Genomic DNA, 24,083 nt, shown 5'->3' with positions numbered 1-24,083 from the left:
CGACTCTCTAGATTTAGTATATATTTTATAAGGAACTTAAAGTAAGATATAGCGCTATCGTAAAGTAAGGCTGGCTACCTAGGCGCTATTCGGCTAAACTTTAGTTAGCCGGCGTAGTCGCGCTTTAGGAATATCTATAACTTACTTATCTTTTTCTCTTCTTTCTTCTTTATCTAATAGCAGCCGTAGTAGTAGTAGAAGTAGTAATAATAGTAGTAACCGTAATAGTAATAGTAGCAATAATAATAATAATAATAATAATAATAGTAATAATAGTAGCTATATTCTATCCGCCCGCTATTTAGTTACGGCCTCGTCGTCCGTACGTCTCGCTTAACGCGAGTCGTATAGGCGACGAGGCCCGTTATATATATTACGAAATCTTACGGTCTAGCCGCTACCGCCGCCCGCTTATCGCCCGCCTATAAGAATATACTAATTAAATTAATTAAACTATCGATATTACTTACTATATCTATAGCCGCCTACGCTAGTAATAGTAGTAATAATAGTAGTATTAGTAGTAGTAGTAGTAATAGTACTAGTAATAATAATAGTAATAGTAGTAGTAGTAGTAGAAGTAGTAGTAATAGTAATAGTAGTAGTAATAGAAGAACGATAGAGTATCCCTACCTATAGTTATATTTAACTAAGATAACGACGGCGCCGAGTAGGAGCCCGCCGGTAATCTAGATAGGGTTACCCCAGAGCCGAAGCTATAGAAGTAGTAGTAAAATCTTCTTAATATAGACTAATATAAGATACGATACTAATAGTCGATATAGATAGTAACCGTAGTAGTAGTAATAGTAATAGTAGTAACACCCGTAAGTAAATATTATAATATACGTTAAGATAATATAATTAATATACTATATAGGCCCGCCCGCGCGACCTCGACCCCTCTCTCCCTCGGCGCCTTTCTCCTTCCGGCGCCCGCTACTCCGGCTACTTTAGTAGCTCCGGTTCTTCCTCCGTTATAGAATATACCGGCGTAGCCCGCCCCGTAAGTTTATACTCTAGTTAGTATTTATACCTTAGCTAATATATAGTTATAGCGTAGTACCTACTAATACCTATAACTACGTAAGGCGTAGTTTAGTAGCTATTACTAACTAGCCGCGCGTGGCGTATAGATTACCGGCGAAAGCCGCTAGGGCGGCCCCGCCCTACGTAGCGACTACTACTAAGAAGTAGTAGTCGAAATTAGACTACTCCGCTTCGGCGAAAAGCAGCCGTAATCTCTTAGCGAATATATCCTATATAGGACGTATTATAGAGACTACGTTAGATAGATAGCTCTTCGGGGAGGACCGCTACTCGCTCTATTAGTAGAGCGATCTAGAGTATTAGATATATTCGAAAGATATATCTAACTATATCTCTAAGGTTAGAGACGCTTATACCCGATATCGTACGGCCCCTTAGAGGGGAGCGTATTCGAAGTCGGCACGTAAAAAAAATCCGCGTAAGTTTACCCGTAAGCACCCTAATTCGAAAGAACCGGGTAGTTCTACCCGAAAACTACCGTCTAAGGGCGACGATCCGGGTTCTAGCTCTAGCGAAACGGGTATAGCGGTCTAATTTATACGGGCTCGGGCTACGTCGATACGAATAAAAGTAGTAGTAGTAGTAGTAGTAATAGTAGTAGTAGTAGTAGTAGTAGAAATAGTAGTAGTAGTAATAGGGGTAGTAATAATAATAATAATAACGATAACGAAGACGATAACGACGATAACGATAACGAAAACGGTAGTAGCGATAGCGATAATAATAGTAGTAGAAAAATTAAAATTAATTCTTTACGACTATATATATAATACTCTATAATATATACCGATAACCTTAAATATACGCGATATACGAATCTACGAAGTATTAGATTTCTTATATCTATAATAATTTAAGGGAATATACTATCCTTTAGATCTTAGTAGTTACTTAGTAGTTATCGATCCCGGTACCGCGATATATACTATAGAGAATATATAGCTTAGTAGTTACTTAGTAGATATAATTTCCGGCTATATATACTAAGTTCGCGGAGAATATATAGCCGAATAGATCTTAGTAGATACTTAGTAGTTATAGTTTCCGACTAGGTATAATAATACGCGGAGAATATATAGCCGGATAGACCTTAGTAGTTACTTAGTAGTTATAGTTCCCGACTATATATACTAATCCGCGGAGAATATATAGTATAGTATATCTTAGTAGTTACTTAGTAGTTATAGCTTAAGACTTACGTTCGAGCTATATATCGTTATCTATATACGGGTTAATAGTTAGATCGTCGATAATATTAATCTCGTCCTCTACGTCTACCCTTAGATTAATATAACTTTCGTTTAGACCGATAAGTCGCGTAAGCCTAGCCAACCCCGGCTAGTCTACGTATAGTTAGTTAAACCGAATAACCTTCTCTTCTAACTATATAAAATCCGTAAGAAACACGTCTTCTAAGTCGAATATTCGAGAGATACTCGCTAAGTTCTCGGGTAACCGTAGCGAGCCTATACCGTCGAGAAATAGCTTCCGGGTAAGACTAAATATCTCGTTTTATATTATTATAGTAGTATAGCTTCCGCTCGTATACTTACCGAAAGCTACCTCGACTATAGCCTTATAGCCACGTACCTATATATTTAAGAGATAGATTCGACTAAAAACTATATCTTTATTATACGTAGAGTTCTTAAAGCACTTTATCTTAATATAATATACGTAATTAAGATACTCTAGTCTAAAATCGATAGGCTTCTAGGTATTAGGTCTATTAATCTAATTTATAAGACCGGATAATAGGATAGTAGCTTAGAGGTCCGATATCGAGATAGCTAGTTTAAGAAGCTATCGATAGTATATTATCTCGTATTCGTAATTATATTACGTAGCTCCGAAGAATAAGACGATTAATAAATCTACTAGATACTATAATAGACTAACGTCTACGTACTTTACGGTATATCGTATAGCTAATAGTAATTCTACTTTACGTAGAAATTAATAAAGGGTACGAAAGCTAATATCCTCGTATATTAACCTATTCTAAGTATTCTCGGTGCTTAAGTAGCTTTAAACGTCGTCTATAAGGGTAAGAAACTAATCTAGTAATAGACGAGAGAGCGAGCTCTTAACCCTATCTATATCGCTAAGATCGGTAGTATCGAGTAACGCGCGCTACTATATAGTAGTATAGAATAATATTACTATACGAGTCGTATAGCTTTAGATAAAAAGAGGTTCGAGCTAGTAATACTTAGCGTTATCTCGACTATATTAACTACGACCCTATAACTTAATATTAGACTTAATATAGTAAACCGTCTCTTCGCGATAGTCGATAAAACCCTAGTACGTACGGACGAGCGTATTTACGAGGTTTATTTAAATATAAAACTAAGTAAAAATACTAAGTAGCTATTAACGTCGATCGTAATACTCTTTCGCGCGATACTACTAGCCCTTTATACTCTATATTAACTATAACGTAAGTTAGTCGCTATATACGAGCTAGAGGCGATTCTCGAAATTCGTCGGGCTCTTTAGTCTAAGATATTATAGAAATATACTATCGTAGATATTATAAATACTCTAGATAGTTTCTTCGTTCTCGTAGATCGCGCTAAGCTACTAATATAACGTCTTATATATATCTAAACGATAGATATTCGGTATTAAAGGGCGAAGCGACTGGTAATTCTTAAAGATATCTCTAACGGTATTTAGAAAAATCCTCGCGATAGTATCCGTTAGAAGACCGCGTATAATCTAACTATCGATATTATTAACGTCGGACCTAAAGATACTAGGCGACTCTACTATATCGCTCTAGTAGAGTTCGACCGTAGAATCGTATATATCTTAACGTAGGCCGTCCTTTAGTATTCCTAGATATATAATAAGCGCGAAAGTTATAAAATTACGTATAATCGTCTTATAGCTAAGATACTTATCCCGTATTATACTTTTAAAATTAATATTATCGTAGTATATTATAGTATATAGGTTCGCTACGTAGCGCTTAATCTACTTCTATATATACGAATATTAGTAAGATTCTTACTTAGTAGTTACTTAGTAGTTAGGGTCTCCGGCAAATACGGGTAAAACTAGAGAAACTACTACTTAGTAGTTACTTAGTAGTTAGATATCTTCGGTAAACGCGGCTAAAACTAGGAAAACTATAACTTAGTAGTTACTTAGTAGTTAGGGTCTCTAATAACCGTAGACAACCCGGAAGAAGAACGACTTAGTAGTTACTTAGTAGTTAATATCTCCGAAACGTATATATAATATATACTAAGTACTAAGAGAAGATCTCTTAGTAGTTACTTAGTAGTTTAGTTCTCTAGTAACGTAAATAAGAAAGTCGAGATATATACGTATCTTTACCTCTTCTACGATAGTTTCTATTAACCTCTTCGCCGATATATACCTATAGTATATATTTAAACCGCTAAGGGTCTATAATACCCTTTACTTCGTTCTAGAGCTTATTAGATACGCATCTAACGCGGACTATAAGAAGTTTAAATTAATCCGCTAGCGCGAATAATAGACTATACTAGTAATAGTATATATATACCTCGTAATCGCTACTATTTAAGGTTTACCACTATAGCTAGGTTAATAGGAGCGTTAATTAGGTATAACTCTTAAGAGTATACTATACTATATAGGAGTAATATTCTATAGATTCTTAATAGTACGTTCGATATTAAGACTCTTAAGGTCTTTACTATAATTAAAACGACCGTAGTAGCGGTTAGAGGGGATACGTAAATTACTATAACGAATAAGAGTATTAAGCTCTTTACGATAGTCGCTAATAGTTAATAGCACGAGTGCTTAAACGACTAGATTTCTAAAGATATTATATACTTTCTTTTATCGCCGGGCTAGTATTATATTTATATAAGAAGATAGGTCGATATCTTTACTAGCCTATATAATAGCGAGATATCTAAAGCTTATACTAATCTTCTATATTATAGTAAATACCTTTCGAAGCCTCTATCGTATATTATATTATATATATCGACCTCTCGTACGCCGACTACTAAGCGGGGTATCGTTAACGTATATAAGGTCGTTTATATCGTCTCTCGAGTTCTTAGAATCGCTAGAGCCTAGGCTAGGGCCGAAAAGAATATTATCGTCGTCGTTAGAGTTATCGTTAATAGCGAGAGGCCTATTAGAGGATATATATTAGTAGAAGGGCGAGCTTAGAGAAGGGCTACTTAAGAGGCTTAATAGCTCCGCTAATATCCGCCCGATAGGATTTATACCTATCTATAGCTATAGGGAATTAATTAGGCTATCGATTATATATACTATTAGGGCCTTACGATAGTATTAGTAGTAAGAAGTATACTACTAAAGACGAGGGTATCGTTTCTTAGTAGAGATATAACGAATATACGTAAAGTTAGACCTATATATACTTAGACCCTTCTACGAAGGAGGATGACGATGCGATCTAATTAGCTAATATACGATGCGCTAATCTGCTATATTATGCTAAACCCAATTCAGGCGCTTGGCATCCTCCCGCAAGAGAGTCTGATTTATGAGATAATAAGAATGACGTTTTCCCTGTCACGCAGCTGCCTGTCACGCAGCTGCCTGCCACACCATCATCCAACACACACCGTCAACACCTGCAAGAGAATGCCCACAGCACTTGAAGAGCTCCCGGTAGAGCTCCTAGCACATGTTATCATCTATTTCTCCACAGCCCAGGCCCTGCGCAACCTGTCTTTGACCTGTCGCAAGCTGCACGCCTTCATAGAACACGAAGGCTGGAAAATCTTCCTGCGCAGCCATTTTCCCTCCTATCCTGCCATCAATCAGCCCGCGCGTCTCCTAGCACACTCTTTGACAACCTTATCAAGGAACTGGGACCGGAAGGCTTTTGTTGGTCGCTACATCGAGCCCTCTGGCTCCATCGTCTCCCTAAACACCGGGCAGCCGTTGTCTGAATGGAAGCGGCCGCGAGGGCAGACCATGGGCTTCCAGCCTAGCCTGGACTCCTATGAAGAGCTTTCCGATGGCTCTGACTACGGTCGTCGAGAAATACTTGTTTGGGGTGCTGGAACCGATCTGCTTGTCCGGGCTAAGGAGTCTGGCCCAGCAACTGAAAAACTATGGGAGCAAGTCTCACAGGCAGATCGGCAGCACTATTTCGATCAGTATCACCACAGAACCAGCTGGTTTACTTTCAGGATACCCGGCGCCTATGAAGGCAGAGACGACATCACTTGCGTCAACATTCTCCGGCCTGTCCAGCGGAGCGCGACACCCCACCCGGATGCTGAACAGGTCATACTTGGAACAGCTAACGGTGACTTGAACCTAGTTACTTTCACGCTTGACGATCCCCCCGCATGGCGGCGTGAGATATACAACACCGATGGGCGCCCGGTCAAGGCGGTCCATATCTCATCATCGGCCAAGAACCCTCTGCTCGCAGCTGCTTTTGCAGATTCGACTGTCGCGCTATACCCGTTGCACAAGTCTGCGGATACAATAGAGCCGATCAGCCATTTGCAACCATTGTCTAAACATCATACGCCTTCTCGCATATGGTCAACCCGCTTCCTGTCCGCCGAAACACTTGCGATTGGGTTGGGCCCATCGACAGAGCCAGTCCACGTTTACGAAATTACACCGTCTGGATTTTCAGACAGCCCAATACGCAAGTTTGGCATCGATGGCACTGCTTGGGGCGCTGTGGATAGAGTGGATGTGACCACTGACGGCGAACCCAGGCAGTCGTCTGTATATCCAATATCACCGCTACCGTTGCCGCATTCCGAGAAGAACGATCCCAATGTCTTTCTGAGTGGTGGTTACGACGGAATTGTTCGTGTGCATGACATGCGCTCACCTTCAGCATATGAATCATGCTACTGGGATCCAACAGATGATGGCGCGGTATATGCTCTACAAACCATTGCGCGCGAGAGGCTCGTAGTTGGCAGCTCGCGTCATAGTATCATCAAGTTCTTTGACATGCGCGTCTCTTCTGGCCGGGTCTTTCAGTACGCCCATGTTGGTGGAAAAACAGGCAACGGCACGCACACAGATGGAGAAGCTGGTACCGAATGGCACGGCAGTCATTACGGCTGGAACCTCTTTCTCAACCCGCGAAACCAATCCAGGCACAACCAGCGTCGTAATGACCGTCGATCCATCAACTCCCCCGTCTATACCCTTACGTCCCCGTCACCTTTCTCGCCCTCCGTCTATGCCGGGGTGGAGAACAACGTGGTGCAACTTGACTTCACCTCAATCTCTGACAGTCATCCCGATCCCATGTTCCAGCATTCACTGGTTCGCATGGGAAAGCACAAGATAGTCAATGTACAAAAAAGTTGGAACCCGAGAGGCGACGTCCTCAATTTGGCGTCGTATGAGCAGGGCACGAGTGGCGCAATGCGATTGCGGGTACAAGTTGGTGTGGGTAAATACAAAGGGGCCTTGGAAGGATGGGACGAGCGGTGGCGGGACAGCAGTGACTTGTGAGGCGCACGCTGTTCGGCGGGCAGTAGCTGCAGTCAGACACGGATTCAGCATCTGTTGCTTGCAGGTCTTCCGAACCGCTGTACCCTTTCGTGTTTGATGTTCGCTGTACCACCATGCAGGCGACCGCTCCTTTTGGAATGACGACATGCTGCCCCCACCGTTGGCCGGTCGCACAGAGTTCTGTGTCGTCGGTATTGCCCCTATTGGACAATGCAAGGTTCCGGACGCGGCAGACTTCGGTTCTTACGGGACGATCCCGGAGGCGATCCATAAGACGGCTCGCGGGTCTTAATTCTCCGTCATGAGATTACTACTACAGAACATGACATAACAACCGAAGAGATGGAAAAAGGGATACAGTGTGGGAACCTGTAGTGACGGCCGAGGCTTATTTCAGATATTTTCATAGCAGTTTTCGGCTCTTGCTTCAGAGGTGGTCAATAGTATGCATTTTCAGGCCAGGTCTTTGCCTTCTCTGGCCGTACGTAGTATACTCAAGATCATTGAAGACATGGTCATAGACCTTCTTTGCCGAGCGCCAGCCTTAAAGACAAACGCACCCCAAAAGCCGATCGAGGTCGCCAGGTGCGGCTCGTTACTACCGGAATCTAGCCGTCAAACCGAACGGGCAACACATCCACCCAGTACCCTGGACCGGTGACGTGCACACTCCAATGGACCCGGTACGGACCAGAGAGGGAGGCTCTCGGAGTTATGTTGTGCTACAACAGCGGATTGCAACATTGACCTTCGACGACAGCATTTAGGCGGATTGAAAGATGCCGTAGGATACCGGCATTTTCACTAGTATTATCGTGCCACTTCCTTTAAGCTTTCCTGTTAATTACAGTGTTTCACCATGAGTGCAAGGGGGGTGAGTCTGGATCAGTCTCCGCAAGGGAGTCAATCTGTTCGCTCGTCGACATGAGCGGAACGATTTTGCCATGTGGCGGGTCCGCAGTGCTTCCAGCGGGAAGACACTTGACTAGGGGTCGCTGTCAACATTGCCAAAGTAATAACGTATTGAGCTACAATACAGGGCCATGGGTGTTTGGTTTAGGAAAGCAGCGGCAGGGTTGCACTGCAGCATGGGGCTCTCGTTCGGATGTTCGGAATTGGCTGTCGCGTTTCTTTTTTCGTCCTGCCTTTTTACCGGCGTGCTGGCTGCTTAACATGAGGCGCCCTTCTCAGCCGCACCCCATTCCCAGACACTGACTAGTGGCCAGAGGGTTTGATGGGCTGGTTCCTGGCGGATTGGCGACGGGGGTTAGGCATGATGTCGACCAGCCCTCGTATGCAGATCGAGAGGTGATGCCAAGGAGATGGCAATAATGAAATGGCGAGATGCATGAAGGGCGGAAAATATATCACAGTTAGGGGTGTTAAGATTGCCGGCAGAGGGGGTATCGCTGCCGGCACTGCCGCTACCCCTGTTTTTGCCGGTTCTGCCGGCAATTGGCAGCGGATTTGTAATCGCCACGGTAGGCCAAGCGCCCCCTAAGCTAGGCGTAGCCCCCCGTATAGAATATCGTATACTAGTACCGCTACCCGCGGATATCGTAAAATTCGGTGCCGTTCGCCTACGGATATCGTAGTATTAAGTCCTCTTATCTACTATTATACGTTATTTACTCTACTCTTTTATAATATATCTAATCCCCAGCCTTAAAACGCGTAGATTCTACGCTAATATAAGCTTCTACTAGACTAAGAGATAAGGCGTAAGTATCTAACGGCTCGTTATTTATATTACCGTGCCTATACGAGGTCGTTAATAAAGATAGACGAGCTTAAGACTTACCTATTTAATAATTACTAGGTATATTATATAAAGGCCGCGGAGGGCCTACTACCGCGCGAGGACTAAGCGCTAGACGAGTCTCGCTCTACGTAGAGTTTTATCGCGGTAGAGGATTCTCGGTAGACTTATATAGTAGTATCGCGGCTTACCCGTAGTAGTAAGAAGCGCCTCTACTAGCTTACCGCGATAGCTATCTTTAAGACTAGCCAATCGTTTAATCTCTTTAAATACCCGGTAATAAGGGCGTATCTTTAGGCGCTAAACCCTAATTATATACCGCCGAATCGTTAGAAGATCGAGAGCTTACTTAAGCCTACGAAGATACGGGTTAGTAGTAGTATTAAGAACGCGATTAAGTAGTAGAAGTACCTTAACTTTATAACCGACGAGAGTAACGCTCGTAGCGGGGCTCGTATAGTAAACTCTTCGGTCGCTTTACCTAATAAAAGCTCGTTTTATATACGATCGCTTAATCTAGGATCGTTATCCGCGACGGTAGCGAATCTATAGCGGTTATAGCGAGAGGTAATACTCGCTACGGCCGGCGGTAGGCCTAAGCGGGTAAATAGCCTCGCGGTAGATACCTATAATACTACGAGAATAATACTTAAGGTAATAGCGAAAGACGACGAGCTTAAGTACGTATTTTCTATATTATACGACTTCTATAGACTTTAGCTACTTATAAGGGACTAGCTTACTAGAATTAACGTATATAGAAACGTCTTTAACGAGGCTAACTATCTCGTAGAGTATCTACGTAAGGCGTCTAGAAGCCGTTAGCGATTAAAGAAGCTATACTAGCTAGCCGGATAGAAGTCTTACTTACTCGTTCTTAGTATTCTTATACGTTAGGGGTCGTTTAAGGGCTTAACGTAGAGCTTAGTAAGGCTTATAAGGCCGCTACGATAGTTAGCGGTAGATAAATAAGCGCTAGATAATAGTAAACGGGGCTAGAGAGTACTTAGCTCGAAGCGCGTAAGAAAGATCTTACTAGATACGTTATTTTAGGCGAAGATTTATTAGATAGATAAACTACTTAGTATTACGTATAAGTAGTAGGTAATATCGGAGTCTAATTCGGCGACGCTTAGTAAGGTAAGGTAATATTATAGGTATCTTATCGGGTTGGATTCCTCTTATCTAGCGGCGATTCTATTAGCTAGATAGCTAGGATCTATCTAGATTAGGCTTAGCGCTAACGGGTATACTTAATACTAGGTTATCGATCGTTAATATCGTATCCGCGATTACCTATAACGTTACTAATACTAGGGTAACCTTCTCGAGCTAGAGGCTCTTCTACGCCTCTAGTAAAGCCGCTTTAACGTCTAAATTATACCTATTTACTAGGCGGCGAAGGTATTAGACTACGTAAACGAGAAAGCGTCGCTTAGCTACCTCCTAATAGCGATAGCGGCTATAAATACCTTCTTTACTAGCTACGTCTACCCCTCCCGCTTAGACTCGTTTTACTAGTAGTTTAGCGACTTTAAGTATCGTAGAGGGCTCTTCGACTATCTAAAGAGCTAGATATTCGCGTAGTCTAATCTAATAGCGTTTTAGGACTACGCGACTTACTTACTAAATCTATAAAGGCTAGCGAATCGTCTTCGCGTAACGATAGTTAATTCGATACTCTCTAAGCGCTTATTCTCGGCGATAAACCTTATTATAACTAATAACCGCACTAGAATAAGATTATAGACCCTAGATTCGCTTATATATATTTTTATAAATAAGCCTATTCTTCGCCGCTAAGGCGAACTTATCGTAGCGCGTAAGTAACGCTAGACCCTTACGCGCGAGGAGGCTACGAGGGATTATAATAAATAATAAGCGAAGTAGTTAGAGTAGCTATAACTATAGAAGAATTAGCTACGCTAGCCGCGGACCTAGTATACAATCGATAATATAATAATAGATAATATAGAGGAGGGCTTAGAGAAGCTTCTTACGCCGCCGCCGCTTTAAAAGAAGGATAAAGAACTTAATACTACGGTAGATAAGATATTTAATACTATAGTAGGCGGTAAAGAGGCCGCTCTAGATATAGATTTATAGGCGATCGCCGCTACTATCGTTTAAGCCGGTAAGACGGCGTATATATCGCCCTAGTAGAATACGTAGTAGTAATATCTACCCGACTCTATACGTCTTAGCTAATTTAGTAGTAGCTTCTAGTAATTTATACAAGAAACGGAGGTTTTAGTAGATTTATAATCTACTTAATAAGCCTTATAGGCGTCGTAGGCGTCGCTATAGCCCTTATCGTAGCCCTCGCCGTAAATACTACCGCTATATTAGCCTTCTCGGTAAGTAGTACCCTCGCCGGTGCTATTATCGCAGTAATCTATATAAGATAATAACGTATAATACGTTTAGTAGATAGATAAGTTATATAAGCGGTAAAGAATAAGATAATAAGAGAAGAATTATATATAATAGTCCTTAATACTATAAATAATTAGCTTATATGCGAATATCCGCTTATAAGGTAGGGTATACGCTTAGATAAACCGTTCTAGCAAGACGGCCAGGAGTTGCGCCGATTTACAGACGCCCTACCAAATTAGGTGAGGGGTAAAAACCGTATTGCCGGCAGCGCGAAACGGCTGTCGGCACTACCGCGTCATTGCCGGCAGTGCCACCCCTGCCGGCTGCCGCGACACACCCCTAATCATAGTACATGGCATGGTTTGTCTGGACATATTAGATGAAACGTGGGGCTGCGGGCTGCTGACTCGTCACATGTGGGGGTCGGCGGCAGCGCCCGAGTGGCGGTCGCGATGCGGATGCAGCAGCAGCGGTACGTACTGTGTAGTTGGCGGCGCAGGCGCAGGATCAGTGAAAGCATGGTGCGGCGGCAGCGCTGGGTGAGGGAAAGGATGGGCAGAGCTGTGGAGCCGTGGCCGGCGGTGGCAGGGTGGCAGGGCGCAGTGTGGCAGCAGGCACTCAGCAGGCACTCAGCAGGCAGGCACAGGCAGGCACAGGCAGCGCCCGAGCGCAGCAGCCGGGGAGGCCCAGCGCTCCGACCACGTGACGCGCAGGGCGAAGGCGCGAGGGCATAAGGGCGTTTTAGAGGCGCACTTGCAGCCGCCATCCACCTAGCCCGCCTCCTGGCACACTGGCACCATCTTGCCGCAGCTTAATCAGCGCCGCCGAGACAGCGGAGGGTTGCGTGAGCCGCGGCCCAGGCCAGCTCCAGCACCCTAGCGCTGCTGAAGTCCTGTCGCCGCGATGCAGACCGCGCAGTCCCGCCGCTTACATGCCTTGTGTGTCGCGGGACGATGCGAAGATGGATGCGGAGGACCCTGAGCGTGCCCTGCCGGCTGCAGCCCAAACTCCGACCGTGGCTCGTTCTTCCAGTATGTCGTGCCGCCACCCAGCTCCGCAAGCTCCACCACTGACGACCACTGACCACCCCCTGCAGCCAGCCCCGATGCACACGGCAATGCCTCCTCCACCAACAAGCCGCCGCGCAAGAGGAAGCGCAAGCCGCGTCCGCCGCCTGCCCAGCCGGGCCTGCGCTGGCTCAACTCGACCGATCCCAGCCAGTTCCGGGATGCCCGCGTGCGCAAGACCGTCCGCTCGCATGTCATGTACGATCACGCTGCCCGCAAGAAGACGTCCGCCGAAGACCCCATCGCCCTCGTGCACCTCTGCCGCCACTCGAACGCCCCGGCTCACCACCATGACGACGCCCTCGTGCCCGCGCCGCTCGCTGCCCGCCACGCCGCCGAGCCGCCCGCCGAAGACGGCAACCACCTGGCAATCTCGCTGCTCGACCGCCTGGCCTCGCACCTGGACCCCCTCGGCCAGCTGCCGGGTTTCGCCGCTCCCAAGCAGCATGTTCGTGAGCTGCAGCAGTTCTGTGAGTCCCCGTGAATGCTACGTTACGCTGCGTCGGCGAAAATCCGCCATCGGCACACCTGACAAGCCCGCAGGCGTCGAGTACTTTGCATCAACCATTTACCGCGTTGCACCAATTGAGAATAGCAACATCTTCCTGGCCGGCATGTGCATGGCATCTGCACGCCTTGACGTCCTCAGAGGCCTCCCCCGCGAGAGCGCCACCACTGCTGCTGTGAAGCTGGAGGCCGTCCGGTTGCTGAACCACAGCCTGAGCAATCCAAGCATCCAGCTGAACGACGAGACCATTATGATTCTAACCAGAGTCCTGCACAGTGAGGTCATTCATGGCAATTTCGCCGTGCTGGAAGTCCACAAGAAAGGTTTGGAGAGGATTGTGCAGTTGAGAGGCGGCTTTCAACGCCTCTACAATGACTCGCCGGCATCGCGTTGGCTCTGCAATGCCATAGTGCAGTATGTCCGCTCTCTACATCCATCCCGCTAGCTTCCTCCTCTCATATCAGACCTCTTTCGAGGCAGAGCATTCGACTAACACATCCCAGCGTGGTGTATCAAGCATGCATCCACACAGAACAGCAGCCTGCGCAGATATTTCTGGATTGGAAACCCGCTACTTACGACCTCAGCGTGCCCCCGGACGAGCAAGAGGCCGACAAGGCAATACATCTCCCAGATAGGATCTGGGCCTCGCTTGTCAAGGACTATCGATGCTCAAAGTACACAGCAGAGCTTCTAGAGGATCTTCGGGAGGCCGTTGACCTAATCCTGTCACCCAACAACACCGAGGAAACTGTGTCTGGCGGAGAAGGCTCCGCCAGACATGATGCACAGTCCGTCCAAGCGCGCTCTTTTCTCATGAACCGCATTCTATCGAAGCCATCAGCAGAGGATCCTGAGAGCCCCGTCTTTGGCGACTGGTATTACGAGTCCCTTCGCATCCTATCTCATATCTACGCCAACGCCTTCTTCCACATGGTCCCCTTCTCGGTTGCTGCCATACTTGCCAGCGATACCTTGATCCCGTCGCGCCTACTGTCTGTGCCGGAGCGTCTCAAAGCAACGATTGAGAAGACGCATCCCGATCCTAATCATTGTTGGGGACCTTCAATGACTCGAGTCTTACTATGGATGACTGTTGTGGGAGGCGCCGCTGCAAATCCCTTGGCATCCCAAGTCACGGAACGAGACGTCAGGGCCAAACTCTGTCCTGGGCTTGAGACTGCGCGGAGATACCTCATATCTCTCGGCCTCAGAAGCACAATTGTGCTTGCATGCCAGTCCCCATACTCTCCAGCACACGTGCTAGATGTCCTACGGAAAGTCATTCAGATCCAGGGACAACTCCCCACACAGAGGCCAGAGATTGAGATGGCTGGTTTTGGAGACCGCACACAGGGGCAGGGCCCAGAGCTCCAACTTACAATACCCACCGATGCTATGGGCTATTCCGGGGAGAACAGAAGAGGTTCGGCTGAGTAATTGGATGGCTCATTATCATTATCATCGCCGCAACGGCCATGTAATCTCTGATATCTATTACTGGGGGGGGCCATATCCTGCTCGGACAGTGTCTGATGGACGTGCGCGTCATTCTAGCACTCAATTTTACAGACGCCAAAAAAAAAACCTCACAAAATCTTGCTACTGCTTGGTTTCGTGATGGATGATTTCCTGAGCGCTCGGGTCTACCTTGACGTCATGGATGTTATCGGGCAGTTGACCCAGCGCACGCTCACCAAACAAGAGATCAATCTCCTCGAGGGAAAGCTGCTTAGTCTCCTTGAAGAAAATGATGATGCAAGGCAAGGTAACCACGATATTCCAGGCGATGAAGACGAAGTAGAACTATATGTCATCAGCACATACGACCTCTTAGGAGATTTCACTCGGTGCTGCTTACTTTCCAGCCAATGGCTCCGAGACCGATTGGAGAGACCTGGCTCCAAATTGTCGAGACCAGCCAGTTTCCAATGCCGGTCGCAAAGGCGCTGCCGCGTGCTCTGATTTGCATAGGCATGATCTCGGAGGCATACGTCCAACTGATGGGGCCGAAGGAGAAACTGAAGATCTGTTCCGGACAACGACGTTATTAATCGAGTTTGAAGCCTCGTCGGGATAGGCGAGACCTACGCAGGTGACCAAGAAGATGAAAAAGACACCGCCGATCGATAGTCCTTCGCTTCTTGCATTGGGGTTTTTTGCGTTGAGGATCGCCTCGCAGATGAGCGCCAAGGTAATTGCTGCGCTTCCGAAGATCAACGGCTTGGGAGTAAGGGTTAGCTAACGGCCGTGCACCAAGGCTTTATCGGCGTACCTTCTTCCTTCCAAAGCGGTCCAAGAAGAATGTGATGAAGACGAGATCTGTGAAAACGGTCAGGATCAGGATGTTTGCCACGACATTCAAGGCGGAACGGCACATACTGCAGAGCGGACCGACGCAGTTGTAGATGCCGGTGACCAGCAAGTTGCGGGATCCCTCGATGCCAAGGTTCTCGTACATGATGGTCTGATAGTAGTTGATGACGTTGATACTTTTTCGCGCGTTAGCCCATCTTTCAGCTGGACATGCTCGGTTGATACAACGTACCCGGTCATTTGGGTGAAGACTTGCACGGCTGTGGCGTGCATGAGACGGATCCTCCATTGCTTGACGGTGAACATGACGCGCCAGCCGCTGTAACGGGCTGGTCAGTAAGTGGAACCTGCAGCATTCAGGGACGTTTACTAACGGTGCGGTGATAGCCTTTTCAGCGAGGATGGTGGTTTTGATCTCATGGAACTCGCGATTGATCCACTCCTCGTTCTCGCCATTGTAATGGAGCTTCCGGAGGACACGCATTGCCTCCTCATCGCGGTCCGTCTCCAGCAGATGGCGGGGCGACTCGGGGAAGAAGGGCATGCCGCACATCAGGAGCACGCAGGGGATGGCCTGAAAGGCAAGGGGGAATCTCCTGCACCAATCTGTCAGCCTCTGGGAACAGCCTGTGTCGACATGACTTACCAAGAGAACGAGCTGGTGCTGGGAACATGGTGGCTTCCGTAGCCGACCCAGGTGGAGACGATAAACCCAACGCCGATCATTTGCTGCGCAATGCCGACGATCAAACCTGCAGGGATGTCAGGACCGAGATTCCCATATTGCACTCTCAACGTGAAACCTGCCTCTCTTTGCGGGATGCGCGCACTCGCTCTGGTAGACGGGTACACTCATGGAGAGGATGCCAACGGCCCACCCGGCCAGGATACGGCCAACCAGCATCATGGCCAGATGCATAGCAGCGCTCTGGAGAATGGCGCCGATGCAGGCAACCGTTGCCCCAATGATGATGGTCCCCTTCCGGCCAAAGCGGTCCATGGTCAGACCGCCCGTCAAACTGCCAAAGACAGCCCCACCGGAAAAAGTGGAATTGATTGCGCCTATGATCGGGGAGGTTTTTGTTGTGTCGAAAAAATTAAGGAAATGCGGAGACTGGATGACGTCGGTCATGACTGCAAGGCCGTCAGTCCGTCTGAGAATCAGCAGTTTTGGGTGGTGGAACCAGCTGCTTACCACCAGAGTCGTAGCCAAACAGGAAAGATCTGAGAGAGAGATGAGCGAATTGCTGCGGTCCGGTCCGGACCCACTCCCGGGAGGCTCGGGAGGCTCGGGAGACTCACCCTGTGGCCGCGAACACAGCCAGCGAGATGTTGAACCAGAGGCCCATGTTGGCGGATTCTTCAGCAGTGGCTTTGGGCAATGCTCCCGCCGGAGAAGGAGAGGGCAGCGGCCAGGTAATAACGCTTCTCGCAGACTCGCGTTACACCTGATTACCCGGCGGTGGCTCGTTCTAGGTGCTCTACCATGCCTAGTTGGACGCGGAGCGACCAGCACCCATGGGCAGATCGCAGCCATGGTGCCATGTCATCCCATGGCATTCCTTCCACTCGCCGCCTACTCGCACACAATTCCCCCGCACTCGGCAGCCAAGCTCTCCCCAGACACCACCTTGGCGGCCCGTGCGTCATATATTCCGCCAATGGGGGGCCCGCCCTGTTTCAAACCCCCGGTCACTTCAGAGTTTGCCGCAGTCCGGGCTCGCGGTCATCCGACCGGGGCTGCTCGTAAATTGGGACAGCGAGGCTCTTGTGGTCGAAGCGACGTGACTGCGGGGCAATTCTGCCTAAACTCCACCCGGCATCCCTCCCTGCTGCCCTAATTCCCGCCGTCTTCCAGGGACTGAGATCCGAGAACACGAGCTTGCCGAGCCGCAAGCTAGCTTGGGCAGGCACCGGGTAGCCTGCCAGGCACGGCCGTGAAGTTATTTAAAAAGCTGCGCGGCGCCGCCGGAGAGTGAGTGATCGAAGAGGGAGCCCTTCTTGTTCGCCGGAGAGAGAAACCGATCCCACCCGCGTTCGGTGACCTCGCTTCCCTTGGATTGTCAGACCACGACCATGGTCTCGAGCTCGGCAGCCGTTGTGGCCGCGGCCGTCATTGCCGGCGCCGCCGCCCAGAATGTCACCGCCAATGGCACGGCGCCCCTGTACAAGAATCCCTCGGCGCCCGTCGAGGACCGCGTCCAGGATCTGCTGTCGCGCATGACGGTCCAGGAAAAGGTGGCGCAGCTGATCCAGGGCGACATTACCAACTTCATCAACCAGACCACCGGCGAGTTCAACGCCAGCGGTCTGGTGTGGAACATGGAGTGGCGGGCAGGCCAGATCTGGACAGGCTACCCGATTCCTCAAGTCAGACCCACGCGCCTGCAATATTTGATTTCCTTTCTGACAAGCCGCGTAGCAAACGATTGCGGAGGCCGGCAAGATTGCGCAGGACTACCTCCTGCACAACACTACCCTGGGCATTCCGGCGCTTGTAAGTCGATCCACCAGAGCATGCCGCCGTGTCATCCTTGTAGCTAACACGAGCGTGACAGTTGCAAAACGAGGGCATCCATGGAGGTGAGGCTCTTATCCATCGCATTTGCTGGTGACATGGACCTAATCAGGGGGGGGGTTGCCCGCCACAGTCTCTTACTTCAACTCAACCATCTTCAACAGCCCCATCGCGCACGCATGCTCCTTCAACCCGGATCTCGTCCGTGACATGGCCGACGTGATCGCGCAGGAGGCGCTGGCGCTGGGCATCAACCAGATCTTCGCGCCGGTGGTGGACCTGGCGCGCGAGCTGCGCTTCGGGCGGGTCGAGGAGACGTACGGCGAGGACCCGTACCTGGCGGGCGAGATGGGCTACGCGTACGTGCGCGGGCTCGAGGCGCGCAACGTCAGCGCCATGGTCAAGCACTTTGCCGGCTTCAGCAACCCGGAGCAGGGCCTCAACACCGGGCCGGTGCACGGCGGCGAGCGTGAGCTGCGCACCACCTGGCTGCCGCCCTTCCACCGCGCCATCATCGATGCCGGCGCCACGAGTGTCATGTCGGCCTACCATTCTTGGGACGGCGTCCCGGCCGTCGCCGACTACCACACCCTCACCGAGGTAAGTTCGTCGCGTAGGGGAGAGAGAGAGAGAGAGAGAGAGAGAGAGAGAGAGAGAGAAAGGGCTGCTGACATGACGGCGTGCAGATCCTCCGCGAAGAATGGGGATACGAGTACTATGTGAGCTCCGACGCCGGCGGGACCGACCGGCTGTGCAAGAACTTCAAGATGTGCAAAGCGGATCCCATGGACAAGGAAGCCGTCACCATGTACGCGCTGCCGGCGGGCAACGACGTCGAGATGGGCGGCGGCTCGTACAACTTCGAGACCATCATCGACCTGGTCGCGTCGGGCAGGCTGGACATGGACACGGTCGACACGGCCGTGGCGCGCACGCTGCGGACCAAGTTCGTGCTGGGCATCTTCGAGAACCCGTACCGCGCCGTCGCGGCCAACGAGACGGCGCTGCACATCCACACGGCGCAGTCGGTGGCGCTCGCGCGCAAGCTCGACGCCGAGTCGATCGTGCTGCTGGAGAACAAGGAGAGCGTGCTGCCGCTCGACCCGGCGGCCAACATCGCCGTCATCGGGCCCATGGCCGACTTCATGAACTACGGCGACTACGTCGTGCAGGACTCGCAGTACCGCGGCGTCACGCCCCTGGCCGGCATCAAGGCGGCGTCGAGCGGCGGCACCGTGACGTACGCGCTCGGCGCGGAGCGCTGGTCCAACGACGAGTCGGGCTTCGCCGAGGCCGTGGCCGCGGCCGAGGCGGCCGACGTGGCCGTCGTGGTGGTGGGCACGTGGTCGCGCGACCAGACGGAGCTGTGGCAGGGGCTCAACGCCACGACGGGCGAGCACGTCGACGTGCACTCGCTGCGGCTGGTGGGCGCGCAAAACGCGCTCGTGCGGGCCGTCGTCGCCACGGGGCGCCCCACGGTCGTCGTCTTCCAGAGCGGCAAGCCGGTGACGGAGCCGTGGATCTCGGGCGCGGCGGCGGCCGTGGTGCAGCAGTTCTACCCGTCGGAGCAGGGCGGCGCGGCGCTGGCCGACGTGCTGTTCGGCGCGCACAACCCCAGCGGCAAGCTCGCCGTCGGCATCCCGCACGACGTGGGCACCACGCCCGTCTTCTACGACTACCTCAACTCGGGCCGCAGCGTCGACGCCGGCGCCGCCTACGACAACGGCACCCTGCTCTTCGGCCACCAGTACGTCCTCAGCACCCCGCAGCCGCTGTACCCCTTCGGCCACGGCAAGAGCTACGCCGACTTTGCCTACTCCAACGTCTCGCTGTCGCGCCCCACGGCCGGCCCCGCCGACGTCGTCACCGCCTCCGTCCGCCTCACCAACAACTCGACCCGCGACGGCCAGGAGGTCGTCCAGCTGTACGTCAGCGACCTGATTGCCAGCGTCGCCGTGCCCAACATGCAGCTGAGGGGCTTCAAGAAGGTGCTCGTCAAGGCCGGCGAGTCCGTTGACGTGGCCATTGACGTCGACGTGAGCAAGCTCGGCGTGTGGGACATTCGCATGAAGTACGTCGTCGAGCCCGGCGAGTTTGCCATCTACGTGGGCAGCTCGAGCGCGGATCTGAGGGGGAATGCTACCTTGACGGTAGTCTGAGGAGGGGGGCGGAAGTGTAATAATGTCTTATTTTTTTCACTTCACGCTTCGTGTTTTTGTAAATATTTTACAGACATTTTCAGAGATTCTGTGCTTGTTGGACGCTTTACACGGGTTACACATGCTCTCTCTCTCTCTCTCTCTCTCTCCCTGGTCACTCCATCTGGTGATTACATAGAAAATGTAGATGTGGATATGGTTCTGGAAGATAGTCCAACTTACTCGAATCCTCGCAGATTTCGAAGTCCTGGTGCATAGATTACCCGTCATCAGTGAGCACGGATTCGTTTGCTCAAGTCCACTGGAGTGTTCCCACCTCTTTCTTAAAGGATGGGGAGAAGTGTTGATATCTGCGAGGCGATTCTGTGCAAGACGTTCTTGCTTGAGATATTCGCGTTCGTCGATCTTTTCGTGCCTGCGGAGCCGTTTCGGGACCAGATTGGGACCGTCATGGTTTGGTCGGGGACCGTCAGGATTCGAGCTTGCGCAGGGTTTCCAAGTCAAATCCTGACGGACCCAACCTACTAGTCCCAGTGCACGGACCACACATTCCGGCATGGTGTTTGCTTTAATTCTCGATATTTTCGAGCATTTCACAAATCCAAGTAGCCATGAGCAAGGAAGGGCCTGTCTCACTAAGCTTGCTAGCGCGTTGGTCTGATGTTAGCTAGGGGCAGAGGGGAATGCTCGAGATTTCCGAGAATTTAGCAACATGTTCTCCGGTCAAAACACTAAAGATGCTTGAGAATTTCGAGGATTATAGAGAGCTCTGGGACCAGTTTGGGACCGTCAGGATTCGACACGGAAACCAAGAAGCTCCAATCCTGACGGTCCGAGCCGTGAGGCTGTCGGGTCCGCGAATCCTCCAGAATTCCGAGGATTATGGAGGGTTCTGGGACCAATTTGGGACCGTCAGGATTTGAGCTTGCGCGTGGCTTCCAAGTCAAATCCTGACAGTCCCAACCGTGAGGCTGTCGGACTCGCGAATCCTCGAGATACTCGAGGATGCAAGTGATGGCATACAATCCAAGATGGATCACCTGGAGCGAAGTCTACGAGCGGGTCTCAATTTACCTGCTTTGATCCATGACTTAAACCTCTGTGAGATATTGCCCAAGCGGCGGGAACTACGACAATCTCGGTACTCACGTCCGGCTTATGAGGATTCCAAGACCGCAAGGCCCAGAACGTAGGTAGTCCGGATTGGCAGAATCAGTCCCGTGACCTCCGACCTCACAACTTGCTGTTGAATCTCGATCCTGCTACTAAAGTTCAGCCGGAACTAACGGTATTGGGAAATTGTTCGGTCACGTGACGGCCGGAGACATAAACCACATCAGCCGGAGACTTTGCGGAGCGCCTGTGTGGCCGAACACTGCGCGCCACCCCACATGTCTTGATCAACTGTTAGCTGCCGGCTAAAGAGAGGTCCACGGGAGAATCCTCCGTGTCAGCCGTGGCTTGCCAAAGTGACCGAGAAGGGCCAACTCTCCATACATAAAAGGGCAAGATGGGTGAGGCCATGGAGCATCGTCATCATCACCATCAACAGCTTACCTTCAGAAAACCATACCTTTTGAGACCCTTCGAACCAATTTCCATATCCACAAACTCACCGACAAAGTCGAAACAGCCACAATGGACTGGAAAGACCCTAACGTCGCGAAGAAGTACAAGCCGGGAGAGGTCATAACGGGCGCCTTCGCGCTCCCGCTCATCAAGCAAGCCGGGCTGGATGAGAGCCTGTCCGGCAGCGATGAGCTTGTCACGCTCGACAACGCGTGCGGTACGGGCATCCTGACGGTGCACCTGTACGACACGCTTCCAGAGCACGCCAGGGAGCGCATCAACCACACGTGCAGTGACGTCTCTCAGGGCATGGTTGACACGGTGCAGAGCCGGATCAAGGAGAGCGGCTGGAAGGGCGCGACCGCTAAGATCATCGACGCGCAGGTACGTTTTCCTCGCCGCCTCCCTTCTTCCCCTCTGCAGATTGCTGACTGAAGAAATTGTCGGGCAGAAAATGGACATCCCCTCCAACACCTTCACCCACGTCCTCACCAACTTCGGCTTCGTCGGCCTGCCCGACCCGGGCCAGGTCCTGCGCGAGTGGCACCGCATCCTCCGACCCGGCGGCACGTGTGGATTCACCGTGTGGGAGTTCGTAGGCTGGTACCCGCCCGTTGAGGCGGCAGTGCTATCGCTAAACGGCCCAAAATTCCCGACGTGGAAGGAGTTCTGCAAGGCTTTCTCCACGACAGACGACCCGTGGGAGGAACGGTCCTTTTTCGAGCGCGGCGTCGGCGAAGCCGGCTTCGAGGGCTTACGCGTGGAGCGTTTTGAGAACCGGACGAAGCATGCCAATGCGCGCGAATTCTGCGACCTATACGGCATAATGTGCAGGTCTATCGCGGAGAAATTCTGGACCGAGGAGGAGAGGGACAAGTACACGTCGCTGTTGGATCCAGCAATGGAGAAGGCGTTGCAGGAGCAGTTTGGAGAGGGCGAGTTTTCGCTGGAGTGGAAGGCTTGGATCATCACAGCGAAGAAACCTTTGGAGAAGAATTAGGGTAATGGATTGCGAAGGTATTACGAGCTGGAAGGAATAAAGACGTTGCAATTTGCCTGTATGATCTGGTGTGAAGGAATGCGGTTTTGGTTTTTGGTGTTCCTTTTCTGTTGGTCCAGAGAAGTGCTCTCGGCGTGGTTAATCCTCAACCTCGTAGTCTCCCGCCAGGAGGATGTCGTCAGGGACTGAGGATGCCCTAGTCTGACATCAGCATCCATGATTCCCAGGGCCATGTCAGATCTGTTGCTGAAGTAGGCATATGCTGGGAGAGGGGTAGCTTACCCCGGTGTACCTAGCTCAATGTCTCGCCGCCACTCAAAGCTCGTCCCTTCACAGGCTCCGCTGTAGTATATATTCCAGAGAGGGTTGTTGTAGTTCTTCACATAACAATGGAGAGTGCGGCGAACACTCAGCACGATTTTCCTGTCTGCGCCGTGCCACTGTACACGGAAACTTCGCATGGAGCGGGAACGTGAGCCTAACAACTCTTGGCAGGTAACATCGTATAGAAGACCCATCCTGACGCCGTTTCCCGGGGAAATGCTCGCGTAGTCCAGGTCATCACCACCCATGGCATGGGTTACAAGCATCAGATTGAGTTCGGCGACGGGGGGCTGGGTGACTAGCATGCGCCGCCAGGAGGCCTCAGAGCGCAGAAAGGCAAAGCGTGTCGTCTCAGCGGCCAGCGGTAAGGTCTCGAAGGTCTCGGGGTCCCAGAAGGGCGCGGAGAATCTTGATCTTGGCGTGCTACGGTCAAACCAAGGCCAAAAGGCTAAGGCGAGGAGGGGGTTCCGCTCCCACGCTTCGGTGGTGGGGGTATCGTCTGGAGAGTGGAGCAGCTTCACCGAGGCTGACGAAGGCGGCGGGGCGGCGGTTGCGGGAAGCGGGCGAAAGAACAGGGCTTGCTGGAGGGTGGGCGAGCTGGCGATGGCGGTATTGAAGCCCTTGCAGACGCGTTGGGCCAGTAGGAGGTCTCTCATGGGAAGCTTGGATAAGACGAGCTCGAGCAGCTCCGGGGTATTCAGGACATCATCCATCTTAGTCATGGTGCTGTGTGACGGAGCGTGTTCGAGCAGAGGGTTGTGTGTCGCGATGCGGGGCCGTGCAGGCTGCTGTTGCCTGGCCTGGCCTGACTGGTGGCCCCTGCGCCGTGCCACCTGAAGAAGAGGGAAGCTGCCACGGCCACGCGTCCATTGTTCCTGCACAGAACCGGCCAGTTCCTCCTGTGGCCGATGACCATCTTTGGGGAAGTGGATGCAGATGAATCCATCGCCG

The 24,083-nt window shown here is 50.6% G+C and overlaps 6 protein-coding genes across 6 annotated transcripts; 4 read left to right on the top strand and 2 right to left on the bottom strand.

Moving 5' to 3' along the window:
* Window positions 1–5,676: 5,676 nt before the first annotated feature.
* On the top strand, window positions 5,677–7,533 carry BKCO1_1000103 (f-box domain protein; the record flags this gene model as incomplete). Its single annotated transcript, XM_020269464.1, has 1 exon — window positions 5,677–7,533. One exon carries the CDS (start codon window positions 5,677–5,679, stop codon window positions 7,531–7,533), a length of 1,857 nt encoding a protein of 618 aa, XP_020135315.1.
* A 5,069-nt stretch (window positions 7,534–12,602) lies between these two features.
* BKCO1_1000102 (tachykinin family protein) lies at window positions 12,603–14,686 on the top strand (the record flags this gene model as incomplete). The annotated part of the gene is made up of 4 exons (XM_020269463.1): window positions 12,603–12,702; window positions 12,768–13,208; window positions 13,282–13,660; window positions 13,750–14,686. The coding sequence occupies 4 exons, from the start codon at window positions 12,603–12,605 to the stop codon at window positions 14,684–14,686; spliced, it is 1,857 nt and encodes a 618-aa protein (XP_020135316.1).
* Window positions 14,687–14,848: 162 nt separating this feature from the next.
* BKCO1_1000101 (mfs sugar transporter) lies at window positions 14,849–16,911 on the bottom strand (the record flags this gene model as incomplete). The annotated part of the gene is made up of 11 exons (XM_020269462.1): window positions 14,849–15,052; window positions 15,108–15,275; window positions 15,338–15,469; window positions 15,522–15,568; window positions 15,629–15,738; window positions 15,795–15,881; window positions 15,937–16,158; window positions 16,209–16,314; window positions 16,370–16,696; window positions 16,758–16,786; window positions 16,865–16,911. 11 exons carry the CDS (start codon window positions 16,909–16,911, stop codon window positions 14,849–14,851), a joined length of 1,479 nt encoding a protein of 492 aa, XP_020135370.1.
* A 727-nt stretch (window positions 16,912–17,638) lies between these two features.
* BKCO1_1000100 (glycoside hydrolase family 3 protein) lies at window positions 17,639–20,239 on the top strand (the record flags this gene model as incomplete). The annotated part of the gene is made up of 5 exons (XM_020269461.1): window positions 17,639–17,932; window positions 17,985–18,059; window positions 18,121–18,145; window positions 18,193–18,680; window positions 18,767–20,239. 5 exons carry the CDS (start codon window positions 17,639–17,641, stop codon window positions 20,237–20,239), a joined length of 2,355 nt encoding a protein of 784 aa, XP_020135371.1.
* Window positions 20,240–21,877: 1,638 nt separating this feature from the next.
* Window positions 21,878–22,808, top strand: BKCO1_100099 (s-adenosyl-l-methionine-dependent methyltransferase; the record flags this gene model as incomplete). Its single annotated transcript, XM_020270122.1, has 2 exons — window positions 21,878–22,192; window positions 22,260–22,808. 2 exons carry the CDS (start codon window positions 21,878–21,880, stop codon window positions 22,806–22,808), a joined length of 864 nt encoding a protein of 287 aa, XP_020135369.1.
* Window positions 22,809–22,946: 138 nt separating this feature from the next.
* BKCO1_100098 (f-box domain protein) lies at window positions 22,947–23,854 on the bottom strand (the record flags this gene model as incomplete). Its single annotated transcript, XM_020270121.1, has 2 exons — window positions 22,947–23,004; window positions 23,091–23,854. The coding sequence occupies 2 exons, from the start codon at window positions 23,852–23,854 to the stop codon at window positions 22,947–22,949; spliced, it is 822 nt and encodes a 273-aa protein (XP_020135368.1).
* Window positions 23,855–24,083: the final 229 nt, after the last annotated feature.

This window comes from Diplodia corticola (genome assembly GCF_001883845.1).
Source record: "Diplodia corticola strain CBS 112549 chromosome Unknown scaffold1, whole genome shotgun sequence".
Lineage (NCBI taxonomy): Eukaryota > Fungi > Ascomycota > Dothideomycetes > Botryosphaeriales > Botryosphaeriaceae > Diplodia > Diplodia corticola.
Note: the sequence above shows the minus strand (reverse complement) of the source record. Positions and strands in the feature narration are given on the sequence as shown.